The sequence below is a fragment of the Asterias amurensis genome, chromosome 13, assembly GCF_032118995.1.
Source record: "Asterias amurensis chromosome 13, ASM3211899v1".
In the NCBI taxonomy this organism is placed as follows: Eukaryota; Metazoa; Echinodermata; class Asteroidea; order Forcipulatida; family Asteriidae; genus Asterias; species Asterias amurensis.
In genome coordinates this window covers 19,665,140-19,678,745 of record NC_092660.1, presented here as the reverse complement: position 1 = coordinate 19,678,745, position 13,606 = coordinate 19,665,140, and the positions used below count along the sequence as shown (strand labels likewise).

Below are 13,606 nucleotides of genomic sequence, written 5' to 3'. Positions count from 1 at the left end.
TAGAAATAAGTAGGATTTGAAACTGTGCATCCTGGTGGAAATACGATATAGTAAGGTTTGCGGTAATACCATGTGATGATAATCTCTAACTAAGTTGGGGTGGTTCTGAAAAGAAGCGTAGGTTTCAACTCATTGTTTCTCCTGAAGACAATCAGAGCATATTGATCAAAACTTCAAGTTGAAACAAACGTTTTTTTTTTTCAGAACCACCCCAACTCATTTAGAGATTATCATTACATGGTGTTACTGAAAACCTTACTATAAAAGTAGAAATACTTGAACAGTTTGAAACTCAATGTAACTTCCAGTGAAGACCACTGCAAACATAACACAAATTTTGATGATTACCGAGACATAGAAGATCTTTTCTGAGCCTTGAAGCTCTGCATAATAAATAACTTGATTGCTACTGCCAGCAGAAACTAGTCATTTATCAGGCATTTATCTTCTCAGCTGATTGCTCCGCCACCCATTTTTGAGTGCAATGGACAGTTGTTAATTACCGCACAAAGTTAAGTGTTCCCTTAAATTAAAAGTTCCCTTTTGAGAGTGATAATTGCAGAGTTACTCTGTTTGAAAAGAGCAAAGCTAAGTGAATGAATGCTACCTGTGGACTTCATCCTATTCAGCAACATGCATTTCATTTTAATCTTGTTTGAGATCATCACTTGTTCTCGATAAAGACAACAATAGTTAGCGTACCTGACAAAGTTTGTTAGAGCTCGTTGTCTCAATCCAGGTTTGTTTCAGTTGCTGATGGGATGGCAGAAAGAATCCAATGTACCCAGAGTTCCACTTAAACAAAACAAAAACATTGGGGAAGTAAATATTCAAGACATGAATGCAAAATTCAAACTTTATTATTTGTGAAGTCCGAAACAGTTGAATTTGTCTTTCTCCAAGGCTATACCACAGGTCATGTTAATTGGTGAAAAGTTTGCTGCAGCAAATTTTTTCATAGGTTCATTAAAAAGTGCAAACAAGCTCAACAAGTTCTCAGCTCTCCATTGTAATTTGTTAAAACTCATGATCAAGTCTGTTGCATCAGAATGGGTGCTTGGTGATGTCAAACAGCTAAGTTATTCATTCCGCTCAGTAATTAAATGCTGTCTGAATAGTAGACTAATTAGATTAATTATTTAGACTGTTAGACTAATTATTGTTCATCAACTTGCACATTTTAAACATTTATTGTGCAACCTTATTTAAGCAAAAGAAAAATATCGCAAAAATTATTTAGCAAGTACTTCTAAGATTTATAAAAGCTTACAAGAGTACAGACTGTTCAAAAAGTACAATATTGTTAGATTTCAACTCAATGTTGAGTTGTTATTCTCATGAATATGAATTACCCCCTCTTTTGATAGAAAATGGCAAAGTAGGATGATAACAAAATCTCCATCGAAGTGACTGCTGCCCTCTTTTGACATTAGGAAAGTAAGACTGTTAGCACAAGCACTGACAAAAGTTCTTGAAGTCCGCAAAACCTAAATATTGGATGGTTTGCAGCAGCACTGTAAAAATGTCTCCCAAACTAGTATTCACTGGTCAATGTTTCATTTGGTGTATTTTTTCTTACGTTGAAGATGGTTTAAACACGTTGATAAAATCGTTAAGCCGTTTCACAAAATCAGAACCAATACAACTGGATAACTTTTCCATGAAACTACATGCCTTGAATCATACTGAGGCCACGGAGGCCGTTGCCCCTGTGGCCCCTGGTCCTGGCCTTGGTGCCCCTCTGAAGAGTTTCCTATAGACTTAAAGATTTTCCAATGGAAGTGCCCTTTGCAGAATGAATATGGCCCTGCAGCCGATTTCACAAAACGCAGTGATTAATCCTATCTTGAGTTAGGACAAGCTCGTCTTACTTAGGATGGGTTCAATGCGTCTTGACGTCTATGGATACGGGTCTAAACTCGTCCAAAGTACTAAGATTAGTCCTAAGTTAGGATGAGTTTGGTGAAATCGATGGCTGCCCTATCAAAGATGAAAATCCAGGCTTGGAACCACTTTTCCATAGACAACATCCAACCTGCAATATGAGAAGTCCAATGAATTTCTAGCGCTATACAAGATTAGTAATTTGTTGTTACCTTTTATTTTATGTTGTACAGCCTCCACCGGGTGGTATTCCCAATTCACAAGGAATGATGCCCAACTCCATGGATCCCACGAGGCCTGGTAAGTCATCTCATCTCTTCTGCATGAACAAAAAACAAGTCAATAAATGTACATAATAATGCCTTGCAAACCATAATACCCTGGTGGTTGTTTTGCATGTGTTGCAAGTGTATTAGAATGTATAATTGCAAAAAAACTCAAAATTTGACTTTGCAGAAACATGTTGTGAGCTGAAGGTCTTAAAATGTGCTAACCTTAGAGCTGCCAACACACCCTGCAGCGATTTCACGAAACGCTAGGATTAATCCTATCTCGAGTTAGGACGAGTAACCCGTCCTAACTTAGGATCAATCTTAAGGTCTGCATGCTACAGTGCAGGGTTGGGACTCGTCCTAAGTCCTAAGATTAATCCTAAGTTAGGAAGAGTTTGGTGAAATCGACAGCTGTTCTGCTGAAAGTTCACCCAAATAAACCAATCTTTCCATGTTCTGATGAACAAATTAAAAAGATCTCCCTGATTATAGATACTTTGTGGCACATGATACAAGTTTGTGGAATTTAAGAATTATTGTTTGAGATCTTTGTGAAGGTTAAAACAACAATTGTGAAGGTTAAAATAAAAACACAAGTTAAAAAAATTGAGAGCTATTATTAAACCCTTTCCTGGTCTCGGATTTAATCTTCTTATGAAAGTTGTTCTTTCTTTGTTGATAAACAGTTTGTTGATTTATTTATGAATGAAAGTGGATTATCGTCCACTATTTTAATTATGGTCTTTTCGTAGTGGGACACCATAACAAATAGTGTTCATGTGATTGGAGCCAATACACTTTTTCATCTTTGATTCTGTAGTAACTGTTATCATTATAAGGCTTTGTGAAAACTTCTAAAAGCTTCTTCAAACTTTTTAAAAGCTTCCTTAAACGTCTAAAAGCCTTCCTCGTTTGAAATGTCAACGATACAAACATAGTTGATTGATTTAAGTGGTTGTTCAGAAAATTCTTTCCTAAACACGTTTTTAGCGAGGTAAGTAATAAATCACTTGGAAGGAGCTTACAATTTATTCTATTCTTGTTTTTAGCAAGAGTCTTTGCCATTGTCGCTCATTTCTTATGTTGTTGTTTGTGTCATTTCTATACCACAATTGTCTTTTGTCCTTAAGTTATGTACTGACATTCTGCAGGAGAGCAAACATAAACCATTTCTTTGAGAAGCCTCACTGCTACGTGATGTGCTTTTGTAGAGTTGTACCGCAGTCATTTATTCCCACTTAAGGAAATCCTCTGAAACTGTGTAAACATCTGAAATATAGCGCTTGTGATATCTGTTCAAATGATTAATTGCATACTTCGACAACATATTTTTTTCATTTGATAAGGGTACCTTTCTGAGGGAAATACAAACTTGAATTGGGCATTTCAAAGGGCACCAAGGCAATAACTATGGGCATAGAGGCAATTGCCTCCATTTCCCCTTTGAAGTATTATGTCTGGTATTGTGCACACAACATAAAGAACAACTTGAGATCTCTACGTCTCTGGATAAAGCTTCTTTTTGTACCCTCTACTTATTTAGAAAGACAAAACTTGAAGCATTTATAAAGTACCCAATGATAAAGTGCTGTGTTTTCAAATGGTTTCCCAGTCCTATAAATCAACCTGTTTTGTTAGGGTACTTATTTCCCGGTTCATCATCCCCCAAAATGAAACAAATAGGGTACAAAGTGTAATTGTTCTACCTTAAATATTGAATAACAGCGGTTACTTATTGGAAGTTGTTTTCATCGATTCACAAAATGCGTCATATTACCGCGCGGGAAACACTCTTGCTTGTCCCCTCAGACTAATGAATACATCTTAAGAAGAATTGATCAGCGTTTTTTTTTCCTCGTCTTTTCCTGCTTGCACTTGACGGCAATTTTATTACAATTGATCATACTAAACCACTCCACGCCTTACCCCGCCTATTGTAAATGATTCTGAATATGCAAGGTATTTTGATACGGGATAGTCTAAGCCATTGATTTATACAAGAAGACTTGGTCCCGGTTAAGGTAATGGAAACTTCTGAAGGACTGCAGATGTGATTGTATTGAAAGTATGCATGAGAGGTCTACATCAAAAACTAAATCACTCTTATACAGGGCTGTACCAATTGTGGGTTACTCAATTCACTGATACAAGTAGTTTTATTTTCACCTCTACAACATTAGGGGTTTGTTGTTGTTCTTGTTGCTTTGTACTTGCTTCTAATTCCGATAGCTTTAGTAAATTTGTATGTGGAAAGTTCAAACGATTTTTCCCTGGTACTCATTTTAGATTTTTGCAGTGTCAAATATTTAGAAGAAAGAATATTGGTGCACCGCCCAACAGAGGGCGCTCTCATTCCTAACCATAGGATTTATCTAAAAAAGGAGAACTTACATTTTTTAAGGTGATTGCTGGGGACGCCATGTTTTCACTCTTAGCAGGGTGGAATCAATGGACAATGGTCTTTATTGATCGTTGCAACCGAAAGATTCTTTGGATTTATAGCGGGCTCTTCAGGTTTCTGGCACAGCTGTCTAAAAAATAAAATATCACCAAACAAATGGTCTGAAATCATTGCAAACCCAAAACTTTAATTGATGCTCTTTTTATTGATTTTTTAAAAATCTGTTTGTAAAACTCTCTTTAGCTTTTGACATCTGAATTTCTTGAATCTCCAACATCTCTGAATTTCAGAATTATCAAAGCGAATATTTTACAACTGAGTACACAAGTCAGAGATTTTGTTAAATATATCTACTTGTTTTATTAAGAAGAAAAAGCGTAAATTGTCCCTGCACCTGAACTTTTGATAAATGGTTCATTAATAAAAAAGCAATTTAGAAAATAGCTTTTTTCCTACAAAATTCAGGATAGAAAAAAAAGTGGAAAATCATTACATCTTGCCTGTTGGTATTCATTGAAAAATAAAAACTTGTGTCGGGTACTTCATCTCACAAAGTGTAGATTTATAATTGGATTGGCTCTAATACTCAAACCCTTTGCCGTGCTGAAATTTAATCCCAGACATGTTTTATTAATGAGACAATTAGTCTGACTGAATGCTGATCCTCTTGTCTTAATGCAATCGTGATATTTGTTAAATTTAGAGAAAAACAACAATTTACGACGGTGTCCACATCACGTTTTACGGGAATACCCATGGGGCCTCGAAGCATGTACTGTTTTCAGAGACGTGACGGCCAGCAGGCAATTTTTGGTTTTCCTTTTGATGTAGGGTGCTAAAAGCCTCAGTAAGGACATTACATTAGCAATTGTGCAAACTGAAACTACTAGAAGTTGCAAAAGTGCCGCGACAAAAATGTCAGCTTCCATCTGCGCAAACAGAGGTTGGGGATAGCTTTTTTTTGTTTTAAATGTGGAGAAGAAGTTTGTACCTTTTAATTGTGGAAAGGGTTTGCCCTTATAAAAGGGAAAAAGGGCTTGCGATGATATCAATAATTTGGGCTTTTCTGAGTTTGTAAATGATTTATCTTGATGAATTTTAAGTTGTTTACTCATGAAATAATCGCCATTAACCGATGGCTTTGTATAAAATAAATTGTGGAGTATAAAAAGGAAAATGACCCTGAACATATAATTTGCATGGTCCTGAGCTATAACTGAAGTGTAAAGCCTTTTGAGGGTACAATAACAACAGACCCAAACGACTTTTATAAACAGCTGTTTTTGCCTGGTATTGTTGTCGTTGGGTCATATTCTTGCATAGGTGATTGAGGCTGGCTTGAATCGATCACCACTTTATCCCCCAGTGGCAAGAGTCATTGCATTGACCTGGGTCCTGGAATACCCTTACCCAAACCTTAATGTTCTCAAGTTCACACACATGGAACTTGTCATTCCCTCACAGGTAACCTTCTGAAACTGAATTTATTATGTTACGTTCCCCAATTACACTGTACCATGTCGTGTAAATTGAATAACTTGGTTGCGATGTTTTGATTTATGATGGCCTTTGCAGTTGATTCCCACTGCAAGTTGTGAGCTGTTAACGTTTGCTCTTCTCCCGTTGGCGTACCGGGGCGCTTCCACCTCCTTCCATGGTACCCCTCAATCCCTTCCCTCTTATTTCTTTACCTCTTGCCCGCGGATCTCTGTCCGATACAGTGACAGTCTCGCTGTATTCGGAGAATGCCATCACTGACATTTAATTATCGGAGATAAACAGTGTAACCTTTTAACAATACCGGATTATAGAGCTTACCCTCGGGGCTAGTGTTGTGTGTCCAATTTACTCAGGAAAACAATCCACGTTAACTTGCAACCCTGTCCTTTGTGTAAGCATCAGCTGTTCGGAGAAGAAAGAAGACACAACTTTAACACTCAATTGAAAAGTTCAACTTTAAAAGCTCAAGGTAATTCTGAATAGATATATTCGGCCTGGAATTACACAGGCCACAGAGGTCCTGTCCTCTGTTGCCCTGGTCTTGGACTTGGTGCCCTTTCAAAAGATTTCCCATTGACATTAAGATTTTCCATTGAACTACCCTAAGCAAAACGTTAATGGTCTTGCCCTCCCAAAGAAGGTCGTAAGATTGTTTTACATGTATTGACATCACCTATACAGTCATTTGACTCCAAACCTAAACACTATTTTTTTTCCAAAAGTCATGGAGTTGTGCATGGAAATTATGTCCCTATGTACTTAAATTTAAATTGTGTGCAATATCATTATCACCGCCGTGCTGTGTATGCATTATTGTCTAAACTGGTCAATCAGCTCATGAAATAGTAAATGTCATAATCCTTAACAGCTATATGCTTTGTTTTTTAAATGGCAAGGGCACCAAGGCATTGTCTCCCTGGTAAAGAGCTCCAATGAGGAAATTGTAAATTTCTACTGGAGCATTTCAAGGGCACAAAGACAATGACCTGGGGGCACGGGGGCAACTACCTTTGTTGCCTATTCAATTATCAGGCCTGCCTTAACTTCTTCAAGACATTTTTGTGATTCGGGTTTTGTTTTTGGAAGATGTGAAAAGAAACTGCTTCAAGGACAAGGATGAAAGCTGTTGACTTGGGTGCTGGACACAACCGCAGTTATGATTCATTAGTCTAAGTGGGTTCACCACTTCAGGAAATTATCCCTGAACTCTGGAAAATAAATTGCACGTTGAAATCCCCCAACCCCAACTTGAAACATTTATTCATGTAGTGAATTAGCGCAATGATACATCTACGATTTGCACCCGTGGAAAAATATATGTATATAAATATAAATCTGACTTTCCTTAAGTGCCTGCCGAGGGTATGAAATTCAGGAAATTGAGTTATTGAAGGGGAGAGGAAATTTGACGCGGTAGTGGGGGGACAACTGTTAGTTTAGGGACACGAGGAAATGGATTAATAAAAGAGGACTAGGATGTATTGTGATAGTGTTAAGAGCATGACGATGTGGCAACATTGGGCAGATGCCTCCAGGTTATGCGGCAATGTAGATTAGGGCCAACGCAATGAATAAAAGAACAGTAAGTGTTGGTGTTATTAATCATCGTGCTCAGTGCTGTGTGTACGTGGCACGACGCAAGAATTTGCCAACGTTTTGAGGGTTTGAAAAAATAGAAACCCACAAGGACTCTTGCAATAATATGGAATCAATTTCGGGAAGTGTATTTTTTTTAAGATGCAAAATGATAATGTGTAGAGGGATCTGTAGTTGTTTGATGCTGGAGATGGCTGCAAATACAGCATTAATGCAAATTTGTTGCGGTTCTGTTGTTCTAAATTATTATTCAAGATTTACCTTTTGCATTATGTTTTTGAATTGGAGGATGAGGTATAAACCAGGTGTTGCTGCGTATAGATTTATTTTTCTTATCGACTGTTCAGTAAGGATGAAAATTGTAGACGTGAATTAAGACGCTTTTGAGGCTTCTGGTGAAAAAGGTTGTCATGCTCATGTGCTAAAGAGACCATTTCCAAAACCACTTTGCAATCTATTTCCAAAACTTGGAAATGTCAACATTTCAACATCAATCCTATAATCTGCAACCTAGTTTTGAGACCTTTTTGTCAGCAATGTCAAACATTGTCAAACATTGTGAAAGCGTCATGCATTTCAATGTGTTCAGTTTTTCAATCTTTGTTTTAGCCAGCGTATTCAAGTGAAGTTACATCATTCATTGTTTGTGTTAATGTTTTTGTTTTCTTCTTATTGAGTTAGTTGATTCACATCATTTAGACTTCAATAAATATGCCATTCCCTTCCCACTCCCATTACAAATCCTATACTTTGTCTAAAAGTGTTTTTACAATTTCACTCTCATTTATAATTGGAGCAAAACACATAGTAGATGTATACCACAATGGATCGGCATTCAGCTGTGCTGAACAATTTACCACGGTATTAAGTGTTTCATGCAAATGGAACAATTCACAAAACTATCTTTGAAAGTGTGCCGCTAGCATGTTTGGATTGTAAACAAAAATTGCCTACTGTAGCAATCTCATCCAGGCAGGAAATTTACTTCATTGATCAATCTTGATACCATCTTCAGATGTATGCCTTCTTAATAAAGAAGAAAGGTTGGAAAAGAGGCCCTGTGTTTTAATATGAAGCAATTCCCTCACCTCCCTTTGCTGTTTGCAATATCAGATTATTGTGTTAGCGCCTGGAACAGCTTGTGAGAATACAATCAAGATTTCATTTTATGATTACGGCCAAACCTGTCAGCATGAATTCAGCTGTTTTGTATTCATGTCGTGACTTAATTTCCTTGATAAGCTGTGACTCTGCAAGTTGTACCTCGGGTAACGCAACAAGGATTGGGGTTGTACGGGGAATAATAAGGTTGTAGAAATATATGCACACAAACACTGAGGAATCTAGAGTGATTTTGTGTTGTGGCTTAAAACTGGGAAGCTGTTTTGACTTGGAACATTTTAAAAGAAAATTATTACTTTTTTTACCACTACTATTTACAGGCATGCATTTTGAAAGGAAATTTGGCGTTTTAATGTCATGCAACGTTTGATGGATAAGCCAGATTTAATCCATTTTCTTCCTTTGAGTGCCGTATGAAAACTGGAAAACACTGTACAGAGTTCTGTGTACTAAGCAAACTCCTCTTAATTTGTTGCAAAAACAAATATTTATGTCAATGTTTTGAAAACAAGTTTGGCTCAGCGTTATTGAACAGTTAAGTTTCTAAATTATTGTAAAATCAAAAGGACAGGGTTTATAAATATGGATTTTCAGACTAGCCATTACTATTGCCAAGTACAGTTAAAGTAATCCTCTCTTAATTGCCTTGTTTTATGGATTCAGTTCTACATAATGTGAAGCTGAATTATCCTTACTTTGATAGGGGTCTGACATACAAATCATATTTTGAACAGCCATCTTGTTTTTCAAATGCAATGCAATGTAACCATTTGAGGCAAAAACAGTGGCTGCGACTGTGGCTTAATAGCCACATAAATATCTGTTACCCATAGAAACATCCTTAGCAACCACTGAAACCACAAATCCATTTGCAAGTTATTTTTGAATAATGTCATACATACAGACAGTTGCTATGTCACATTGCTCAGGGAAAGCTTTTGTATAGCAACCTCCAGATGAGCAAATCCTTGTTTCACTCTGCCATGAACATTCATTCAAAATTGCATGGTGGCGTTTGCCAACTGTTTTGTAACTATGCAACATCTTGCCCAGAATCATGAGACGGAGAAACTGTCTCTATAGTATGAGGAACTCACATTTAAGCAGTACCTTGTGACTAAGCAAGTCAAGGTACCAGACATTATTCACATCCAACCCACTAATGGTTATTTTTTAGACAAGGTCTCACGTAGGGAAGAAGAAAAAAAAGTCTGGCCCCTTTCTTGTATGATGACACTTAGATTTCACTGTTGTTGTCACAAGATGAAGACAACAAGATAACTGTTTTCTCTTCAGACTCAGGAAGCTTCTTAGTAAGAAGATGGTATCAAAACACAAGGAAGAGATTTACAACCAAAATTTAGATTAAGTGCAGTGGGTGTGAAGTACTGTACTTAATATAGGGTAAAACATTTATCAGATAGTATTATAGTTAGAAAAAAGAGAGAAGCAGGGTTTGACATCCTCCCAGGGGGGGGGCCCCACCCTTCCTCTTTTCCCCCTTCCCCTTAGGCCGGACCCAATATAACTTTACTTCTTGATGTTTATCTGGCCGAAACCTTTTGAACGGCACACACATTGAGTCAAGGAGCTCCGAGAAATTGATTTGGAAGTGAATAATAAAATGCTAAGATTTCAGCTTGAGATACTCAGCCGTACGGCCAAAAGGTCAGGACGATTTAATGGGATTTTTTTTATTTCCCCCTTACTCTCTTGTCTCGCTCATTGATAGGATTTCATTCCAAGCCTGTAAAGGAAATAAGTAGGTTATTGAACTCAGAGAGCAATTAAATCCAAACAAGAAGACAATTATCTTATTTTTGATATGAGATTTTCACGTTGGATTGATTTGGAACCGTTTATCTTGTAGAAGCCATCTTAGTACCGACTGATAAATGAGCATAGGTTGCGCTCCAAACAGAAGATTGAAGATTTTTGTTTTTCAATGTAATATGCTTTGTTTGTAACGGGCTGAAGGTTTATGTTTTGGGGGGTTTTCTTACAAGGTTTATTTACTAGGGGGAAGTTGTAACAAGGGGAGGGAAAGCTTTTTATATGCACTTCCAAATCAATTTTTTCGGAGCTCCTTGACTCAATGTGTGTGCCGTTCAAAAGTTTTCTCAGATGGTGTATTCAAATAACGGATTATTTTTCCTACTTCAAATTTTCAGAAATATCTCGAATACGCTGCCTACCTTTTTAAATTAATATTCTCAGGTTATATTTTGTGTGTATATCTTCACTTATATGGGATAAAACAAAATCAAAGGGTTGTTTTCTAAGGATAAATTCAAGCCATGTGGCTACTTATGATCACCTGCTTATGATAAAGTTGTGTATACAAGTTATGAAACCTTTTGGGTATCAATAAAAAGACCAGATTGAAACGTAAGGTTCTCAATAATGACATAAACATATAATAAATTTACAAAGTAAGCTTTCACTTTTAAAAATGAGTGATGCAGGTTTTTTCAATAAAACAACCTTAAGTTATTCCTCACGAACAAAACCTGACATTTATCCATCAAAAAACAAGTAGCCTCACTGTATACTCTATCAATCTTTCCAGACGTGTACCAGTGGTTTTGTGGTCCCACCATAGACCGTTGTACAATAACCAAGTTGAGATACATATTAAATCTGTCCTGCCAAAAGTCTTCTATCCACATTCAGTGACCGCTATCAGATCCTTTTACATTAACCACATTACCCTAATGGCATCTGCATTAACTTGTAATTTACTTGGCCCCATTTTAAGCGGAGCGCGCCCCACTTTTTATCACCAGGTTTTGGATCGGTCGATAAATTGAATTTGGCGGCCCCATATTTTTTTTTTGTATGTCTTCGAGGTTCCAAAGGTATATGAATGCCTCATTTAGAAAAGGAAACAATGGTTTGTTTCTCTTTGGCTTCTAAAAGCACCATTAATGCCAATTTTCCTTAGCGCTTGTTCCTCTGTATCAGAGGCACTCAGATTTGTATATTTAACCTCTTTGGGGACAAATCAGCAAGGGAGCTAAGAATACCTCTGTTGTCAGCTTAATTTTTATGTTGACAGTCTGGTGTGTTTCCCCAGGACCTTGTATTGGTAAATGATGTTCTAGATTTGACGTAGGTCTAAATTATGTACACAAACCATACATGTACATGTATGTAGAATGAGTAATGTGATTTGACTCTTGGCCTGTCAGAAATAGTGTAGAATACAACATTTCTCAGCAGACACAATTTCTTTGAAAGGAACGCAAAGCATGCAACGTCTCAGCTGATTTCCTCTCCTTTTTTAAGGGCAATAGAAACTGGAAAAAGATTCCTCGTTGTTGAGGGATAATGGCTTGTTGGTTTAAGAACAAAATATATGGACAGCAAGTTGTTTTTGAAGTGGATTTTTGGATTATACCCGAGTGAGTTGTTGAAGGGTCAGTGTTTAATATTTTGTTAGGATCTTGTCTTCCAATAGTCCCTAGATTTATGAAATCTGATTGCACACCAATAATAAAATCATCTTGGACGTGCCAAAACCAACCACAATTTTGTTTACAAGATTAAAGATGAATAATACATGTGACTAGCGATATTTTGAAGTTGAATTCACCTCCTACACAAAAAAGGTTCCTAGAGTGTTGTGTCACTAGTTTATTCCTCCATTGGTACAAGTTTGACATTTAAATTGAACCCATAAGAATAGAGGTACTTTTGGTTTGGTAACAGACTCTGAAAATTAAAGGCAATACAAACTTAATTGGTAATAAGTACAGCTGCTTTGGAAATTATAATGCATATTGTGAGACTTTTCAATTTGAAGTACTGAAAAAGTACTTCAGACTGTGTATTCCAATTACATATTATTCTTCCTGCAGTGACATAACCTGACCACTCCAGATTTTCATCAATATCTCAATAACGCTACAACCTTTTGAAATGAAATTTTCACTGGTTAGTTTTATGGTGGTATCTACAACTAGATAGGATTGGCACAAACAGCTGGTTCTAATTACCAAATGTATACTATCCCTTTAAACAAAGTCCAATCAGTTTCCTCTGCAATAGATTGCTCTCAACTCTTAAAGGAACACGTTGCCTTGGATCGGTCGAGTTGGTCTTTGAAAAGCGTTTGTAACCGTTTTTTATATAATGCATATGGTTAGAAAGATGTTTTAAAAGTAGAATACAATGATCTACACAAGTTTGCCTCGAAATTGCGTGGTTTTTCTTCTACTGTGCGAACTAACACGGTCAGCCATTTATGGGAGTCAAAATTTTGACCCCCATAAATGGCTGACGTGTTAGTCGTCGAGGTAAAAGGAAAACCACGCAATTTCGAGGCATGTTTGTGTGGATCATTGTATTCTACTTTTACAACATCTTTCTACCCATATGCATTTTATAAAAAACGGTTACAAACGCTTTTCAAAGACCAACTCGACCGATCCAAGGCAATGTGTCCCTTTAACTGTAAATATAATGAAGGAAACGGATGGATCCGAGGATGCATGTAGTACAACAGTTAGTGTTTGTTTAATCAGAGAACAATGTAGTGTGATGTAGTGTTTGTCTTGCCCAGGCAAAGCCCTTTACACAAATCCATTAAATCAACCACCTCTCGCTTCACCTGTTTGTGTTTTATTCAATTTAGAAGTAGAACAGATTGGGCCTCCGGGTTGCCAACTTATCCAATGGTTAATGAACACAGTAGAAGAGAAAAATTATTTCGCTCAGTTGGAACATGATCCAAGTTTTTCCTATCAAAACGCATCGCTAAGATATACCTGCCGGGGTGTATCTTAAGCGTGTACTAAGTGAATCAGGTCTGACTTGTTATGCTGGTGAT

The 13,606-nt window shown here is 37.0% G+C and overlaps 2 protein-coding genes and 1 long non-coding RNA gene across 17 annotated transcripts in view; 1 reads left to right on the top strand and 2 right to left on the bottom strand.

Moving 5' to 3' along the window:
• LOC139946457 (uncharacterized) overlaps positions 1 to 13,606 on the bottom strand; it is a 239,464-nt gene that overhangs the window by 133,270 nt on the left and 92,588 nt on the right. The window lies entirely within an intron of this gene.
• The window catches only part of LOC139945708 (single-stranded DNA-binding protein 3-like), a 128,999-nt gene that overhangs the window by 69,485 nt on the left and 45,908 nt on the right, over positions 1 to 13,606 (top strand). For all 15 annotated transcript variants that reach the window (XM_071943056.1, XM_071943063.1, XM_071943069.1 and 12 more), the window contains one exon: positions 2,118 to 2,184. In XM_071943056.1, coding sequence (XP_071799157.1) covers positions 2,118 to 2,184 — 67 coding nt within the window. The remainder of the gene's footprint in view (positions 1 to 2,117; positions 2,185 to 13,606) is intronic.
• The window catches only part of LOC139945709 (uncharacterized), a 39,853-nt gene that overhangs the window by 18,104 nt on the left and 8,143 nt on the right, over positions 1 to 13,606 (bottom strand). The window contains exons 3-6 of the long non-coding RNA XR_011787167.1: positions 6,376 to 6,459; positions 4,548 to 4,687; positions 2,097 to 2,203; positions 703 to 795 (exon numbers count right to left, since the gene is read on the bottom strand). This is a non-coding gene — a long non-coding RNA (uncharacterized lncRNA). The remainder of the gene's footprint in view (positions 1 to 702; positions 796 to 2,096; positions 2,204 to 4,547; positions 4,688 to 6,375; positions 6,460 to 13,606) is intronic.